This window comes from Suricata suricatta, chromosome 3, assembly GCF_006229205.1.
Source record: "Suricata suricatta isolate VVHF042 chromosome 3, meerkat_22Aug2017_6uvM2_HiC, whole genome shotgun sequence".
In the NCBI taxonomy this organism is placed as follows: Eukaryota; Metazoa; Chordata; class Mammalia; order Carnivora; family Herpestidae; genus Suricata; species Suricata suricatta.
This window is the reverse complement of record NC_043702.1, coordinates 8,396,748-8,411,656: the sequence shown is the minus strand read 5'-3', so window position 1 is coordinate 8,411,656 and position 14,909 is coordinate 8,396,748. Positions and strand designations below refer to the sequence as shown.

Below are 14,909 nucleotides of genomic sequence, written 5' to 3'. Positions count from 1 at the left end.
GTGTGTGTGTGTGTGTGTGTGTGTGTGTGTGTGTCATATATATAAATGTCTATTTCTCTAGAAATATATATATTCTTTATATATATGTCATATATATAAATGTCTATTTCTCTAGAAACATTTTTCTTCTGCTGAAATGCCTCTGCTTCTTCCCTCTTCCTAGTTGTATGTAGAGTTTACAAAACACATTTCATTTATAATATTTATTTTGAATGAGCTTTCATTGGTCTCTGATCAGTCTGAACTATTTGCAACTTTTCCACTGTCCAACCTTCCTTAAGCCCTGTGAGACGCATCTCGAAGTGGAGCAGATGTAGGATTCCAGGAGCAGCGTCAGTCTCTGGTCCTGTGAGACCCACTGAAGCCCAAGGTTCCCTGAGGGCTGAAAGGCTCCCACTGAATTGCCAGCGTCAGGGCTGTGCCAGGTATGTAGCTGTGAGAGGAAGCACCTGGTCACTGCCAGAGGGCTCTAACTGCCTTTCCTTCCTCTTCCCAGGGATTTATGACAACTTCCTTTATGAGCCATTGATGAAGACAAAGGAAATGCTCCACTCCCAAGTACACCACAAGCTAGGTACTTATGACTCAATAGAGACTTGTTCTCTCTTCTACTGAGAGGAAAGGCAAGCAGAGATCAGGGGGCCGAGAATCTGGGTGGAGACTGCACTGTGGTGAGGCGCACAGAAGGAGATGGGGAGCCAGACCACGGATGGTCATATGGGATCCTAACTAACCACCAGGTGTGGAATCCAAAAATTTGCCAGCCAGATATGTCCACTCAGAAGATGGAACAGGAACCCACAAGAGCAGATCTCACTGTGGCCATGAGGCAGAATTAAAGAGAGGGCCTTCACTGTGAGTGGTGGGTGGTAACTGTGAGTTAGACAGTTAGAGGATCTGTGTAAGGTTTGCCACCAGGTAACAGTTCCAAAGAGAAAGGTAAGAAGGAACTGCTGTAAATGTTTCTGCTAATAAAAAAAAAAAAAGAGGGAGAGAGAGGGTCATAATAACGTACAGAAAAGAACGTGGAAGGAGCAGTAAGATGTAGAAAAAAGAGGAAGATAGAAAACAATGTAAAGGGGAAAAGAGAATTAGTGGCAGTAATCACTTTAACAGTGATGACAGTAGTGATACAACCTTTATCAGACTGCTAGGCATAAGGCTAGCCCTTCCCATGAGGCAACATATTGCTCACATATGAACTATGTAATTTAAAACAATTTTTTAAATGTTTGCTTATTTTTGAGTGAGAGAGAAAGAGACAGAGTGGGGAGTGTGGTGCAGGAAGCAGAGAAAGAAGAGGACAGAAGGTTCGAAGTAGGCTCTGCACTGACAAAAAAGCCTGATGCAGGGCTTGAACTCAAGAACCATGAGATCATGACCTGAGCCAAAGTTAGACACTTAACCGACAGAACCACTGGTCATATGGGGTGACCAATAACCATCGTTTCCAGCTTTCATCATCCTTTTGTTCATATTCTTACTAATCATTAATCATTAAATTATAACATATGCACCATTAATACTGAAAATAATGATTTCTTGCTAAGTTACTATAACTCAGTTTTCCCTTTACAAGTACTTCTCATTACCACCCTTTCATAAAGGTTTTATTATTCCCATCTTTCAGAAGAAACTTAGCATGAGATAGTTAGTGATTTGTGCAAGGGCACCTGACTGGTCTAGGACTCAAACCCTCTCCTACATGCCAGCTAAGGCCTAACATGCTGAGTCCTCACTGTTGGGCTTCATATCTGGCTCTACCTCTTGCTTACTTGGGTGAGTTCCTTAATTTCTGTGTTCCAGTGTATAAATTGAAGCTACAAACCTGTATGTCTATAAATCTATTCTAAAATAGGTTGTTGGAGAATTTAATGATTTAATTAACATGAAGCACTTACAATAATTTGTGGCACAAAGCAATTGTTATATGCTTAGTACTTTTATTATAATGTGTTTCTGACTTCAACAACTAGACATTTAACAGTGTTCCAAATTTGAAGACTTTTCAGATGGAAGAGAAAGTTATTTCTCAGACTAGAGTAGCAGTGAATGAAACAGTGTTTAAGGCCAAGAAAAGGTCTCTATCCTCAAGCCAAATGTCTATAACAAATTTGTTTATTTGTTAAATGTTGATTTTTTTCCCCTTGCAGGTAACCAATGTAAGAAAAACCACAGGCTATAACCAGGCTCTTGAATGCCATTTATATACATATATATATATATATATATATATATATATATATACACATACATACATATATATATGTATATCTTTCATTTGGATTTATATCTCAATACATATTTATTCAATGTATTAATACATTTATATAAAATTTGGATCTAATTTAATAATCACAGTTGTCATAGACTATGAGTCTGGACTTCTCTCTTGTCCAGAAAGAGACCAGATTCAGAATTGAATACAAGGGAGGCTAATGTCTGGGAGGAGATAAGACCCCTGAGCAGGTGTTTTTGTCTCCATATTTACTGAGCTCACAAGTTATTACCCACGTGGTTAATGTGAAGAAAACATGATCTTACACATGTGAACATGGAAAAAACAACCAGAGAGTAATCATTAACTTGTGTGTGAAAAAGAAAAAGGTCTGAAGGGCAAGTGGAGTTTGTGATCAAAGTACAATAGTATATTGTCAGATGGAAAGTACTCATGATCCCATTACAATATCTCACTAGCTAACCTCAGGTGTTTTTGCCCCGTGATGGTGGCTTTCTGCCCTAAGTATTTTTCTAACCTGGTTATGTCAGTAGAACCTATTTCCCCACATAGTTATTCTTTTGAATGAAGTAAAATTGCTACAAGCCTAAAAAGTACATTGAAAAGTACAAAGCATGTCAAAAATAAATCCAGAGATTCATCAACTGAGGGTAGTAGGATGGTAGAAGAATCAGTGATAACTACTAGGAAAGAATAAAATAGGCTTATCATGGAGAGGAGGGAAACAAATTCTTCAACATTCCTGATGTCATCTTGGTGACACCCTGCTTGCAGCTGGAATCCCAGAGCAGCTCAGTGATGGACAACAGATGAATATAATGGAAGGAGATTCATCTCATAACCCAGATGACCCCATAAGAACTGAGGAAATGGAATATAAATGTGCCCAAGGATCTGAACAAACAGGTAAGGTTGACTGGCAGTCCAGTATTTGCCCGATGTCTGACTCTGAACCACTGTGAACTGTGGCACATACAGGGAGACTACAGGCTGTGCCATGTGTTCATGGTTTAGAAAGAAAGCTTCAAGGAGCCCTGAGTGGGGCAGAGACTAAGACCGGAGCCTGAGGCAAGGAGACAATTATTTACCAAGAAAGGGTGTCTGGTTCCTGTGGAGAAGCAAAGAAAGAAAAGACCACAGAGAGACAGGGAGGGTAGGATGCTGGAATAGCACAGGCAGAGAGAGCTAAAAGAGAAAATCTAGAGACTTTCCATGGAAAAAAGGAACCTCCACTCCTACTTTACACCATCCATAAAAAATAATTCAACTTGGATCACAAATTTACAAGTTAAGGCTAAAACTGTAAAGCTTTGGGGCGCCTGGGTGGCTCAGTCAGTTGAGCATCTGGCTTGGGCTCAGGTCATGATCTCACGGTTCGTGGGTTTGAGCCCCGCGTCGGGCTCTGTGCTGACAGCTAGCTCAGAGCCTGGAGCCTGCTTTGGATTCTGTATCTTCCTCTCTCTCTCTGACCCTCCCCTGCTCGCACTGTTTCTCTCTGTCTCTCAAAAATAAATAAAAAGCATTAATAAAATAAAACTATAAAGCTTCTAGAGGAAAACACAGGAAAGTACCTTTGCAAGCTTATGGTAGGCAAAAATTAATTATGTAGAACAAAAAAAGCATGGATTACAAAAGAAAAACTTGGTAAACTGGACTTCATCAAAATGAAAAACTTGTGCTTTTCTAATAGCACCACTAAGAAGAGGCAGAGGCAAGTCAGAGAGAGGGAGAAAGTATTTGCAATACATGTACCTGACAAAGATTGTGCCCAGAATATATGAAGAATTCCTATGAACAAATAATAAAAAGACACCTACTAATTCAAAAAAATAGACAGATTTGACCCAATAACTTCCCTACAAACCATAGAAAATGGCCAGTAAGTACATACACAAAGTGTTCAATGTCATTTATCATTAGGGAAATGCAAATTTGAACCCACAGCAAGTTACCACTTCTTAAAATTCCTGAAATGAAAAAGACTGAAAACACGTCAGTAGGAAAATGGAGCAATTAGAACCCCATATGTATATTTTTGGTAGGAATGTAAGGTGATATGATCACTTTGGAAGACTATTTGTCAGTCCCTTATGAAGTTAAATCTAAATTATAGATTATAGTTAAATGGTGAATTAACACCTGTGTTTTATGTTATATGCATTCTGTAGTGTATTCTTATAATAAAGTAAGCTAGATTTAAAAAAATGTTATTTAAAGATTCATAAGAAAGAAAATACGTGTAAGTGGACCCACGGAGTTGAGACCCATGTTCATGAGTCCAATGTGCATTGGGCAAAAGAAGCCAGTCACAAGCATACATTGTGTGTAACCCTCTTTATGAGAGTATCAGGACAGGTAAGTACAGTTCCAGAAAGGAAGTACTTCTTACTGGTGATAAAAATCAGAACAATGGTTGCTTACAGTGGGCAGAAACTGACTTGAAATCAGCATAAAGGAACTCTCTGACATGGCAGAAATGTTCCAGATGTTGACTGTGGTGTTGGTTACACAGCTCTTACACTTACTTAAGTTCTGCATGAAAAAGAGCCAAACAAGGTTTTGTTGAGCTCCAGGTGGGATCCTTGGAGCTTGACTATCAGAGCTCCGCTTGAGCACACAGAGGTCTCTTCTTTGGTCACTGTCTGAATTCCTCTATTTTCTTGTCCCCTTCTTCAGAGTCCTGTGAACACTCACCTCTCCTAATGAATAATGTTAGTGTGCTACAGGAGAGACTCAACTTACTGTCATATGAAGGACAAGGTAACTATTATTCAACTTATAATTTGGTATTAAATCTTTGTTTTCTGGTTTTCACAGAAGCAAATACTGCATTTTGTCTCCTATCCCGGGGTTCATCAAGTCGCTCCTTCTACCTGCCCTTACCTGCCCACAAATGTGACAGAGACCATGGGCAGAGAAATCTGAGCTCCTCAGTAGAGAGAGTATTCAGTGATGGAGACTGTAGAAAGAGAAAGTGGAAAAAGTACTTAGGGGTAATAAAGACAAATTACATAAACAAATCCAATTTTCCAAAATGAACATAAACTCTATGTGGAGAAGAGGGATAATTTTCAGTTAACTTCAAGAGACCGAGAGGAATTTGGAGGCAGCATTCCATGTCCAGTCCACGTGGGAAAACTTCCCTCTGGGGCTGGCAGTGGGGAGGGCCCCACACTGGAGTCAAAGCCCCAGAGTGGAGTGATTGCGACAGCAAGAGTGTGAGCCTGGAGGATGCCAGTGTACAGAGAGACTGAAGGTCAAGGGAGAATGGGAGAAACAGTGACGGACAGGGAGAAAGTAAAGATGAAGTAGAAAAGAGAGAAACTGGATTACAGCTCAAAGATCAGAAGTAAAAAGTGAGAGAAAAACATAAGGAAATAGAAAGATGGAGAGGAAGGTAAGTACTAGGAAGCGAGGAAAGCCAGGAAGATGCACAGAGAGAAACAGAGTAGATGGAAACTAGGCGCAGGGAAAACAGAGGATAAGGAGGAATAGGAACAGGTTGGGACCCTGCAGGTTTGAGGCCAGAGCACTGGAGAGAAACCCCTTTGGACACAAGGGCTGACAGCATTAGCTGTGAGTTTCCAGATGAAACTGTCCCTAATTATCAAAGTGGCACTTACAAAATGTCACATTGCACTAAGCCTCTCCCTGAATATTCCAGTGATTCCCAAGACCAAACCTCCACCCCAGCTTATTTTCAGAGCTCATTTATCCATGGACCTGAAGACCAGGGGTCTAATAGATTCCTACACTGGCATTCTTTCAGGAACCTTAAGCTTGGCGCATCCAGAACTGAAAGCATGGTTTGTTCTTCACTGTTCAAGCTAGAGCCACCTCCTCAGCATTCTTTCTCTCATGATAGATCACTACTGATCCGTGTTTTTTCAAGTTGGAAACCTAGCAGTTGGTCCCGGACTCCTCTTGCCCTCAATGACATGCCTGTTACTGCTCCAACGTGGTCATTTCTTCTTCGGAATATCTCCCACCTGTTCATCTGTCACATCCCTAGGGCACAGTCTCTAATCCATGTCTCTGCCACTATTGTTGTTCTCGAGGCAGACGTCTGCTTCCCTCCTCCCTCCAAACTTATGCCTAGTAAATGCATTATTTGCACTTCAACTAAATGGGACATTTGAAAATAAAAATTAAGTTGTATTATTTTCCTACTAAGGAATAATAAGGAGTATTTCCTACTTCTTAATACACCAAAAATTAAATAAATGTTTCTTTCAGTGGGGTCCAAGGTCACCTACAGTGAGCCAACTGCCTGTTTTTCCATCTTCATCTCCTGCCTCCTACATTATTACTTCAAGATAGAAGAAACTTTCTTCCCCAATAATTTTAAATGTTAAATATCTCTTTCATATCTGAGCCTTTTCATGTGCCTTATTTAGGACTATCTTTATGTTTCACTGTCCTCTATGTACCCTTCTCCATTCTGGGTAAATCCTATTTAAAATATGCCACCCTGGGGAGGCCTTTTTTTAGAGAAAGCTAGACAACTGAGAGGAACAATTGAGAGATAAAGGGGAGAAGAGGAATAGAAATTTCAGAAACAAAACAAGAGAAAAATTCACCAGAACAGAGAACAAGAGAAACACACCAAGAGAAAGAGAAGCTCCAAGAGACAGCAGCAGAACAAAGATAGAGATTGGTAAGATTGACGGAATCAAATGGAAAAGGGAAGAAGTAAGAACAAAGAAAAAGAACAATGCATAAGAAAGAAAGATTTTCCCATGATGGGTGAATTATTCTCTGCCCAGTGAAACCTACTGAAGAGAAGGCAGCCTCAGGTCTGGTTGTTGTTTTGTAGAATGGGGCATTCCAGTTTCTCAGGCTTATTTGGTTTTTGTTATTTTCTTGCTGTGAGTTCTCTTCAGTCATAAATTGAGATGTCTGAGATTTCATTCCCTTTTGCTGAGTACAACAAGGCCTGGTGGGAGGCTAGTGATAAAGAAGAGCCTCAGGAAAGCTTGAGCTCCCCATCAAGACGGGGGCCCAGTCAGGAAAGGGGGGATGGGGGTCTGCCAGTGTTGGGCTGCACGGTGTCAGGCGGCTGAATTTTGAGCTGCTGTTTCCTGATGTATCTTACTCTGAGCACACGCCACAGTCAAAAGATCCAGTGTGTCCTAGAATCCCATGAGTCATGTAAATGTTCCCAAGCGCACATTCTAGGATAAATATGCTGAAGAAAGGGCAATGTCTTTCATACCTATTCAAGTAAAGGCTTGAATTTATAACAACTGAACATTTAGCTTCTCTAGAGAATAAAAACTATGTATTATTCTGTTCATTGACAAGGTTAGTATTTTGTGCCTAAGTTTGGAAAATACTGTGATTTTTCAAAGAAATTTGGCAAACAACATGTCATTTCATCTCTATAAACTTGTGCATTTAGACAAACTGTTGCTTCTTCCTATTTTATAGATAAAGAAATAGAAGCACTGCAGTGTGTGAGGGTCTTTTACCAGGTCAAATTTGTTTTGCAAGTGGAGGGACCATAATGATGGTCATGTGGGACTGGCAGAGGGTCAAGGTCAGCATCACTAGTGCAGAGTTCACACTGGAGAACCTAGGATATGTTCAGGTACCCAGGCAAGTGGATCAGGGACCAGCGCAAGAAGACCCCCATCCAACAAATAAATTTCAGTGATAGGAGCAAGGAAAAGGAGAAAGATCTGGTAGGATTGGGGCCTACCATGTGGGATGCAAGATATCTAAAAAGAAACTGAGCCACAAGTAAGGATACTAACAGAGAGTAATAAAGAGCCACGAAGAAGAGAACGACCAAGAGGGAAGCCTAGGGATTCATGGAGACGGCCAATCCTTCATGGTATAGAAGCAATCGTGTGTGGTGACTGAATAATGAGAAGGAGAAAGGATGTGTGTGAAGGATAACAGAAGAAGAAGAGGCAGAGCAGGGCTCTGGTGGGTCTTAGGCGAGGTTTTTTCCTGAAGGAGAAGCTGACACCAGAATTCAGCATACTGAGGTCTGTTCCCTCATCACGATGTCTGGTTGGTCATTTCTGTGTCTACCTCAGTTTCCCGTGAGTATCACACTCTCCACTGGACAAATGGTGGCCATTTTGAAGAGATACCCAAACTGCTACCAGGTGATGGGGGAGGTAATTATAATTTAAATGACCAAGTACTTCATTAAATTTGTTTACCAGTCTGTATGCAAGGGACACTTCCTTTTCTTCTCCCAAACACAAATACACACTTTTACTCAGCCTCTGGCTGTTTTTCTCAGGTGTGTTGGAGGCAAAGGGGATAGATATGGATATAAATAAATACAGATAGAATAATAATATAACAATAATATGGATAGAATAATAAAAATGCAGATTGGGGGCACTAATGAAGTCTTAGTGGGACCAATTCTATCTAAATGTGCATGGAATCTAAATATTTCCAGGTTGGGGTATGTGAGGGGAGAGATAATCTTCAGCTTACTTCCTAGAGATTGCATAGGATTAATAAAAACTGTATAGCAGAGACAGAGGAAGTGAGTTAAGAGAATAAATAAAGAGATAATGGAACAAAGAGGTACAGAACATCATCAAGGAACAAAAGGACAGAAATGCACACAGTTGACAGAAGTCAGTGAGAGCAAATGATAGTCAAAAAGATTCATAGCTTCACGGTGCAGGTGCATGCAGCAACAAGTAGGGACAGGGTTAGAGGGAGAAGAGGGAAAGAGAGAGAAGGGGAAGGAACCTAACAACGTGTTTAAAAAAAAAAAGGCAGAGCAAGTGTGGTTGGTACAAACATACTTTTGTTCATGAGGAGCCATTCTCCTGCACTCTGAGCATCAGAGCCCCAATGCTCTCAGAGTATTGGCCATATCAGGCAGAGTCCAGGCCAACTGTCTATCATGTTCCTGTTTCTTTCTTCAGTGTCCTGTGAACTTGTGGCTCTACAAAAGGATGAAGGAGAAGAATCAGAAGAAATGCCCAGATTACTACCTTATGATGAAGAAGGTAATTAGGATTTAGATGACTTATTATCTAATCAAAGCTTTATTTTCCTGTTAATATAAGGAACACTTATTCTTTCATACCCTTTCCTGTTCATCCATCCATCGATCCATCCACACTCCCATATACACATAGGCTATAGCCAGCTTCTGATTGCTTCCTTTGAGATATACAAGCAGTGAAGGATGATCTCAGACTGGTTGGTGTTTCCCTGGGTGTAGAACATAGACAAAGAGATAGAGAATGAAAAATATAGATGCAGTCATGGAATGAAGACAGACCAGAGCGATTGACAATCCTACCTAAATAGACATGGAGTCTAAATATAACCAAGCTGGAATGTGTTATCGGAAGGGGAGATCATTTTCAACCTATTTTTCCCTGAAGTTGTGCCAGGAACGTGAGTATAATGAGTGTAATTGCAATACAGAGAATTCATGTGAAAGAGTTTTGAAATGGACCTGGAAAAACCAAGGATCTCTGCTTGTTTGCCAATGGCCACATTCCAGAACACTGATAATGTGGAAGAAAAAATATGGACATGGACAAAATATGCAGAAAGTCTGAAACTTAAGTTTTCAGGGTTTTAAAAGATGTTTTTTATTTATTTTTGAGAGAGAGAGAGAGAGACAGAGAGACAGCGCGAGCAGGGTAGGGTCAGAGAGAGAGAGAGAGAGAGAGAGAGAGAGAGAGAGAGAGATACAGAATCTAAGGCAGGGTCCAGGCTCTGAGCTAGCTGTCAGCACAGAGCCTGATGTGGGGCTTGAACCCATGAACCGTGTGATCATGACTTGAGCCGAAGCCGGACACTTAACTGACTGAGCCACCCAGACGCCCCTAAGTTTTCAGTTTTAATTCTTCAGTTGAAAAATTAGAAATGGGGTTCAGAGCTAGAGAGAACAGATAGAAGCAGGGAAATGAGCACCATGGAATAAAGGAGATAAGCTCAATGAACAGGAAGAGAATGAGATGCAGAGGCAGAAGGGAACACTAAGAAATAGAAAGCTGGGAAGGGGTATAGAAATTATATATTGCGAAAAAGCTAAAGGAGGCGAGTGAAAATTCTGCAGAGGTGAACACTGTTTAAAAGGAATATAGAAGACAGTTTGGGACATTGTAGGGACTGAGAGAAGAGTTGCTGGTTGGAAACAGGTCTGGCACTAGGTATGGAACATGTTAGCAATGAGTTTTCAGGTTATGATGTCCCCAGTTATCAGTATGGCACTGGTAATATTCTCAGCGGCAGTGAGCCTCCCCTCAGCCTTGTCTCCTCCCGTCTGTACCTTATGATCTCTGAATACCTATGTCTGGCCCAGACTTGTCTTACGATGTCTGAAGGACATCTCCATTTGGAAGTTTTCCAAGAACCTCAATACAAAACACCCACAATTGCATATGTGCCGTGTTTCCTGACGCCAGATCCGCTTCTTTCCCAGTGGTCCCTGTCTCAGGATGGAACACCATTGTCCCATTTTTAAGATAGAAACTTAGGGGCCATCAGTAACTGATCACCCTCCCTCAACTCACACAGCCGACGAGTCATCCGGGTTAGTCAGCTGTACCTCACCCTTGTCTCTTGCCCATCCATTCCTCTCCACACCCAACACACAGGCTCCGGTCAGATCTCTATTCTCTCTGGAGACAGAGCAACAAACGTCAGCCTCAAATCTTTGTCCCAGTCATATTCCCAGTCTCTCCAGGTGAACCCTAGGAGTCTGAAAATTCAGGTTAATTTATCCTACTTTCCTACATTAGGCCAATAACTTCTTGTTGTCAGGAAGATTAAATCCATTTTCCTTCCCATGACTCCTCCTGTCCTTCAAAAATTTGCATAATACTTTTTCAGTGATTTTAATTATCTGATAATGCTTGCTCATCTGAGCTTTGGCACATGTTTGGCCCTGTGATTGGACACCAAAACTATTCTGGACAGTTTTCTTGTTCACCAATTTGGTGAAATCATATGGACTCTAGATCCTGTCCCAGAGATGCCTTTTCTGACCCTTAGAAGCAACAAGATAAGAGATGGGGAGAAGACATAAAGCACAGCATCAAGAAAGGATGAAGAGAAAAAAGGGAGGTGGGGACAGAGTTGGGGAAAGAAGCAAATCAAGACAGAGAGGGATGCTGAGAGATCCCAGGAGTGAGATAGAGTAGGTAGGAATGCAAGAGGCAGACAAATGTGGGAAGTGTGAAAATGAGAGAAAACGAAGTGTGGGAGACAAGGTGTGCAAGGTTTCTGACAGTCTCTGTCACATTACTGGGCTGTGCCAGACTTCCTTTGACCTTTGAAAAACCTTAAGACACAGGCAGGGAAACTTGTTGTAATCTCTGTTTTGTGGACATGGAAACAAAGCACAGAAAGGCACACTGGTTGTTTTTTGCAAGGGCTAAGCAGAAAAGGCAGAGGGGGCAGCAGTGGATGAGTCACTGAGTGGACAGTGACAGGGAAGCAACCTGGCAGTCAGGGTGGAGTCCTGTGGTCAGAACATGAAGAGGAAGCCCCAGGAGCCCCAACAGGTGAGCCCCAAAGGAGTGAAACTGGGCCCAACATGAGACCTTCATTACCTTCATTAAGGAAAAAACTAAAATTGGTGGGGAGAGAAAGGAGATGGCTGAAAGGAAGCATGGGAGTGGACTCAAGCACCTGGGCTTGAAGACCTGTAGAGTAAGAAAGCTTGAAAGGGTGAGAGGAGAAAAGAGTTACATTATTACTGAAGAAAAAACACAAAACAACCCAAGAGTGACAAACAAGGAATGGAATGAGATACACCACTAGGAACCAGAAGCGCAGGTAGGACCCTGAGAAGTGGACAGAGGGAATACAACAAAATGGCGGAAAGCAGAACAAGACAGCCTCCCGGGGGCAGCATGGAGCAGGTGGCTTGCTTTCCCATCCTGGTGGGCATGCGTACACTGAGGTTTGCTCCCATTGCCCTCCATGGTCCATCATGGAGGACCTTGTTTCTCTACAGTGATCTATGGTTCCAGAACTCTGCAAATGACTAATGAAGGAGAACCAGGGGGAGATGCCCAGTCTACCTGCAGAAGAGGGAGAAACTAATCCTGATTTAAATTCCCAACCACCTCAATAAATCTTTATTTTTAATCAGCACAGAAAAAATTCTTGCCCTTCTCCCATTCTACCATTCACTTCTACATGTTCACATACATACGGATGGCCTGTGTCCATTTTCCGTTTTGTTTTTTTAAAAACTGTGAGAGAGACTAAGGATAATGGTGAACAGAGCTCCTGAGTGGATGGGTATTCCTGCCTGGAGAACATAGGGAGACAGGCTATAACAAAGGTAGGCTGGGCACCAGAACAGAAGGACCTGGCTCTGGCAGCTGAGGCAATGAAATCATTTTCAGCCTACTTCCAGGAAGTACCGGGCCCATGGAAACAAGTTTTGTGAATGATTGTTAGGTTTGCACTGTAGAAGGTCTGCTGGAAGACTGTTAGGATAGAGCTGATAAGAGAAATCTGAGTGGTGCTGGGATCCATGTGAAAAGGGAAGAGCTTTTGTCACTTAGGGTGGAAGCATCTGAGAGACTGAGGAAAATAGATAAAATAATGGAAACTTTACAGGCATCGAGAAAGATAAGACTCAGAGGAACAGAGATAGTAAAGGAGAAAGCAGGAGACAATATGGAAAGGGTAGAAGGTCACGAAGAGATGAGATATGGAGATGAAAATTAGAGAGATTATATAATCATCTGGCAAATAAATACCAAAGTAATAATAATGCAGAGGGAAGCACAAAGAAAACTATGCAGAGAGTTATATCAAAACAACTTAAAAGTCAATAAGGAGTGAAAATTGCTGTGTAGGGAGGGAAGAAGATGGGGTCTTGTAACACTGAAGTTCGAGTCTAGACAGGAGTATCTTCCAACAAATGGGGGTCTATCTCAGCAGTGAGTCTTCAGATTTAATCTCCCCAGGGAGAGAGAGGTGCCCAGGACACACTGGGCGAGCAGTATCCCTCTCCCTGGCAGTCTTAGCTACTCTCAGGTAACAGAATGAGTCTCAAATGCATGCCTGCTAGGCATACCTGTCTCCCAAGGTCATCCATCTACGTACCTGAAGGCGTTTATCACAGGATCCTCTCCATCTGGATGACTTTCAGCAACTGACACTTCCCAGATTGAAACCAGTAGCTTCTTCTGTGAAACTAGAAACTCCTTCTCTAGGGTTTGCTCCCTCATTAAAGAGAACATGAATGTCCCATTTCCTCTTGCTCCCATCCCACCATTTTCTCCACTTTAGCACAATTGTTATTTGCAAGATGTCAGTCAGATCATATTCTTTTCCCATATAAGCACGGTGAGCTTTGTTGCCTTAGGATTAAATCAGTTGTCCTCCCTGTGGTTTTCTGTGTCTCCCATTCACTGTAGGGTGTTTCCCTATTTCTTCTGCTGCATCTCTAATGATAGTGTAAATATTTTTAGTGTTTGTGATATTCTGATCTTTCTTTTATATGTGGGACTTTAAGCAACTTTTCCCAGTGTTTGGTGGTGTTGCCTTGGCCTACTCTGCTCCATATCCCATCCCCTGATCGGGTTCTATTCTATATGTCAGGGATGCCTCTTCTGACAGCCAGCACAAGGAAGGGAGCAAGAAGAGAATGAGTGACATAAAGACACTAATGAGTATCAGGGACACAAGAGAAAAAGAGACAGAAGAAGAAGAAACAGAAACACATCCAAACAAAGAAAAGCACTTGGAGACACTGGTAGCGAGAGACAAGGGCAGAGACAGGAGTGATGAGCAGGGGCAAGGGGAAAGGGGAAGAAGCAAGAGAGAATTAGGTGTACACAAAGGGAGAAAGATGGCGGATGGTCCTCAGGCTCCAATGATAGTAACAAGATCAAGTTAATCTGTAGGCCAGGTGAGCCCAGAGGCAAACCAGATGGTTTGGGACAGGGACAGTTCCTCCTAGCAGATACCTGAATGTCCTGTGTCTTCATTATGGGTTTTCTTACCTGATCTCCCCTGGTTGGGTACTGAAATGGCTGGTGGGTTTAATTCCTTTCTGCAGAGTATGGCTATGCCTGCTGGGACATCAGTGATGAAGAAGAGCCTCAGGAAGTCTTGAGCTCCTCACCAGCATGTGGGCCAGGTAAGAAAGGGATGGCCGGCTCTGGGCTGCAGGGTATCAGGTGGCTGCATTCAGAGCTCAACAGCGTGGCCCTTATTGTTGGAATAGATATGTTTCCTCTAAATGTTATAGTAAGTAAATACTGGGAAAGACTGCATCTTTTTTCCTTCATACTCTTTATGTCTATTTATGCAAAAGACTCAATATTGTGATTTTAGCCCCTGCCCACCCCTTATTTTCTATACAGAATTAAAGCTAAGTATTTATCTAGTGCTTAATATTATTATTATATTGCCATAACCTTGGGAAGTCCTCAAAAAAAAAAAAAGTGGTCTGGGATCTACTTGTCAGAAAGAAAGATCAAGGGCTCTCCAGCCTAGATTATACTTTTTGTCACATATTTGTCACCAGGTTTGGGGTTATATTGCACTTTTTTTTCTTTTCAAAGTACTTGGGCAAGTGAGATTTCATCATAAGACTTTAGGACTTAGCTAGGGAAACTGTGGCTATTGCTCCTTAGAGATAAGACATGGAGACACAGATAAAGGATACTTGATTTTTCCCCCAAAGGTCAAGTAGGAGGAAGAG

The 14,909-nt window shown here is 41.8% G+C and overlaps 1 protein-coding gene across 14 annotated transcripts in view; it reads left to right on the top strand.

Annotated features, from left to right (window-relative positions):
- The window catches only part of SP140 (SP140 nuclear body protein), a 66,925-nt gene that overhangs the window by 20,379 nt on the left and 31,637 nt on the right, over window positions 1–14,909 (top strand). For 11 of the 14 annotated variants that reach the window (XM_029933630.1, XM_029933625.1, XM_029933622.1 and 8 more), the window contains 5 exons: window positions 497–574; window positions 3,014–3,145; window positions 4,916–4,999; window positions 9,142–9,225; window positions 14,262–14,342. In XM_029933630.1, the coding sequence (XP_029789490.1) occupies window positions 529–574; window positions 3,014–3,145; window positions 4,916–4,999; window positions 9,142–9,225; window positions 14,262–14,342 (427 nt within the window). In that variant the 5' untranslated portion in view covers window positions 497–528. Of the gene's footprint in view, window positions 1–281; window positions 426–496; window positions 575–3,013; window positions 3,146–4,915; window positions 5,000–9,141; window positions 9,226–14,261; window positions 14,343–14,909 lie in introns of all 14 variants that reach the window. The other 3 variants (XM_029933626.1, XM_029933628.1, XM_029933627.1) reach the window with 2 other exon arrangements.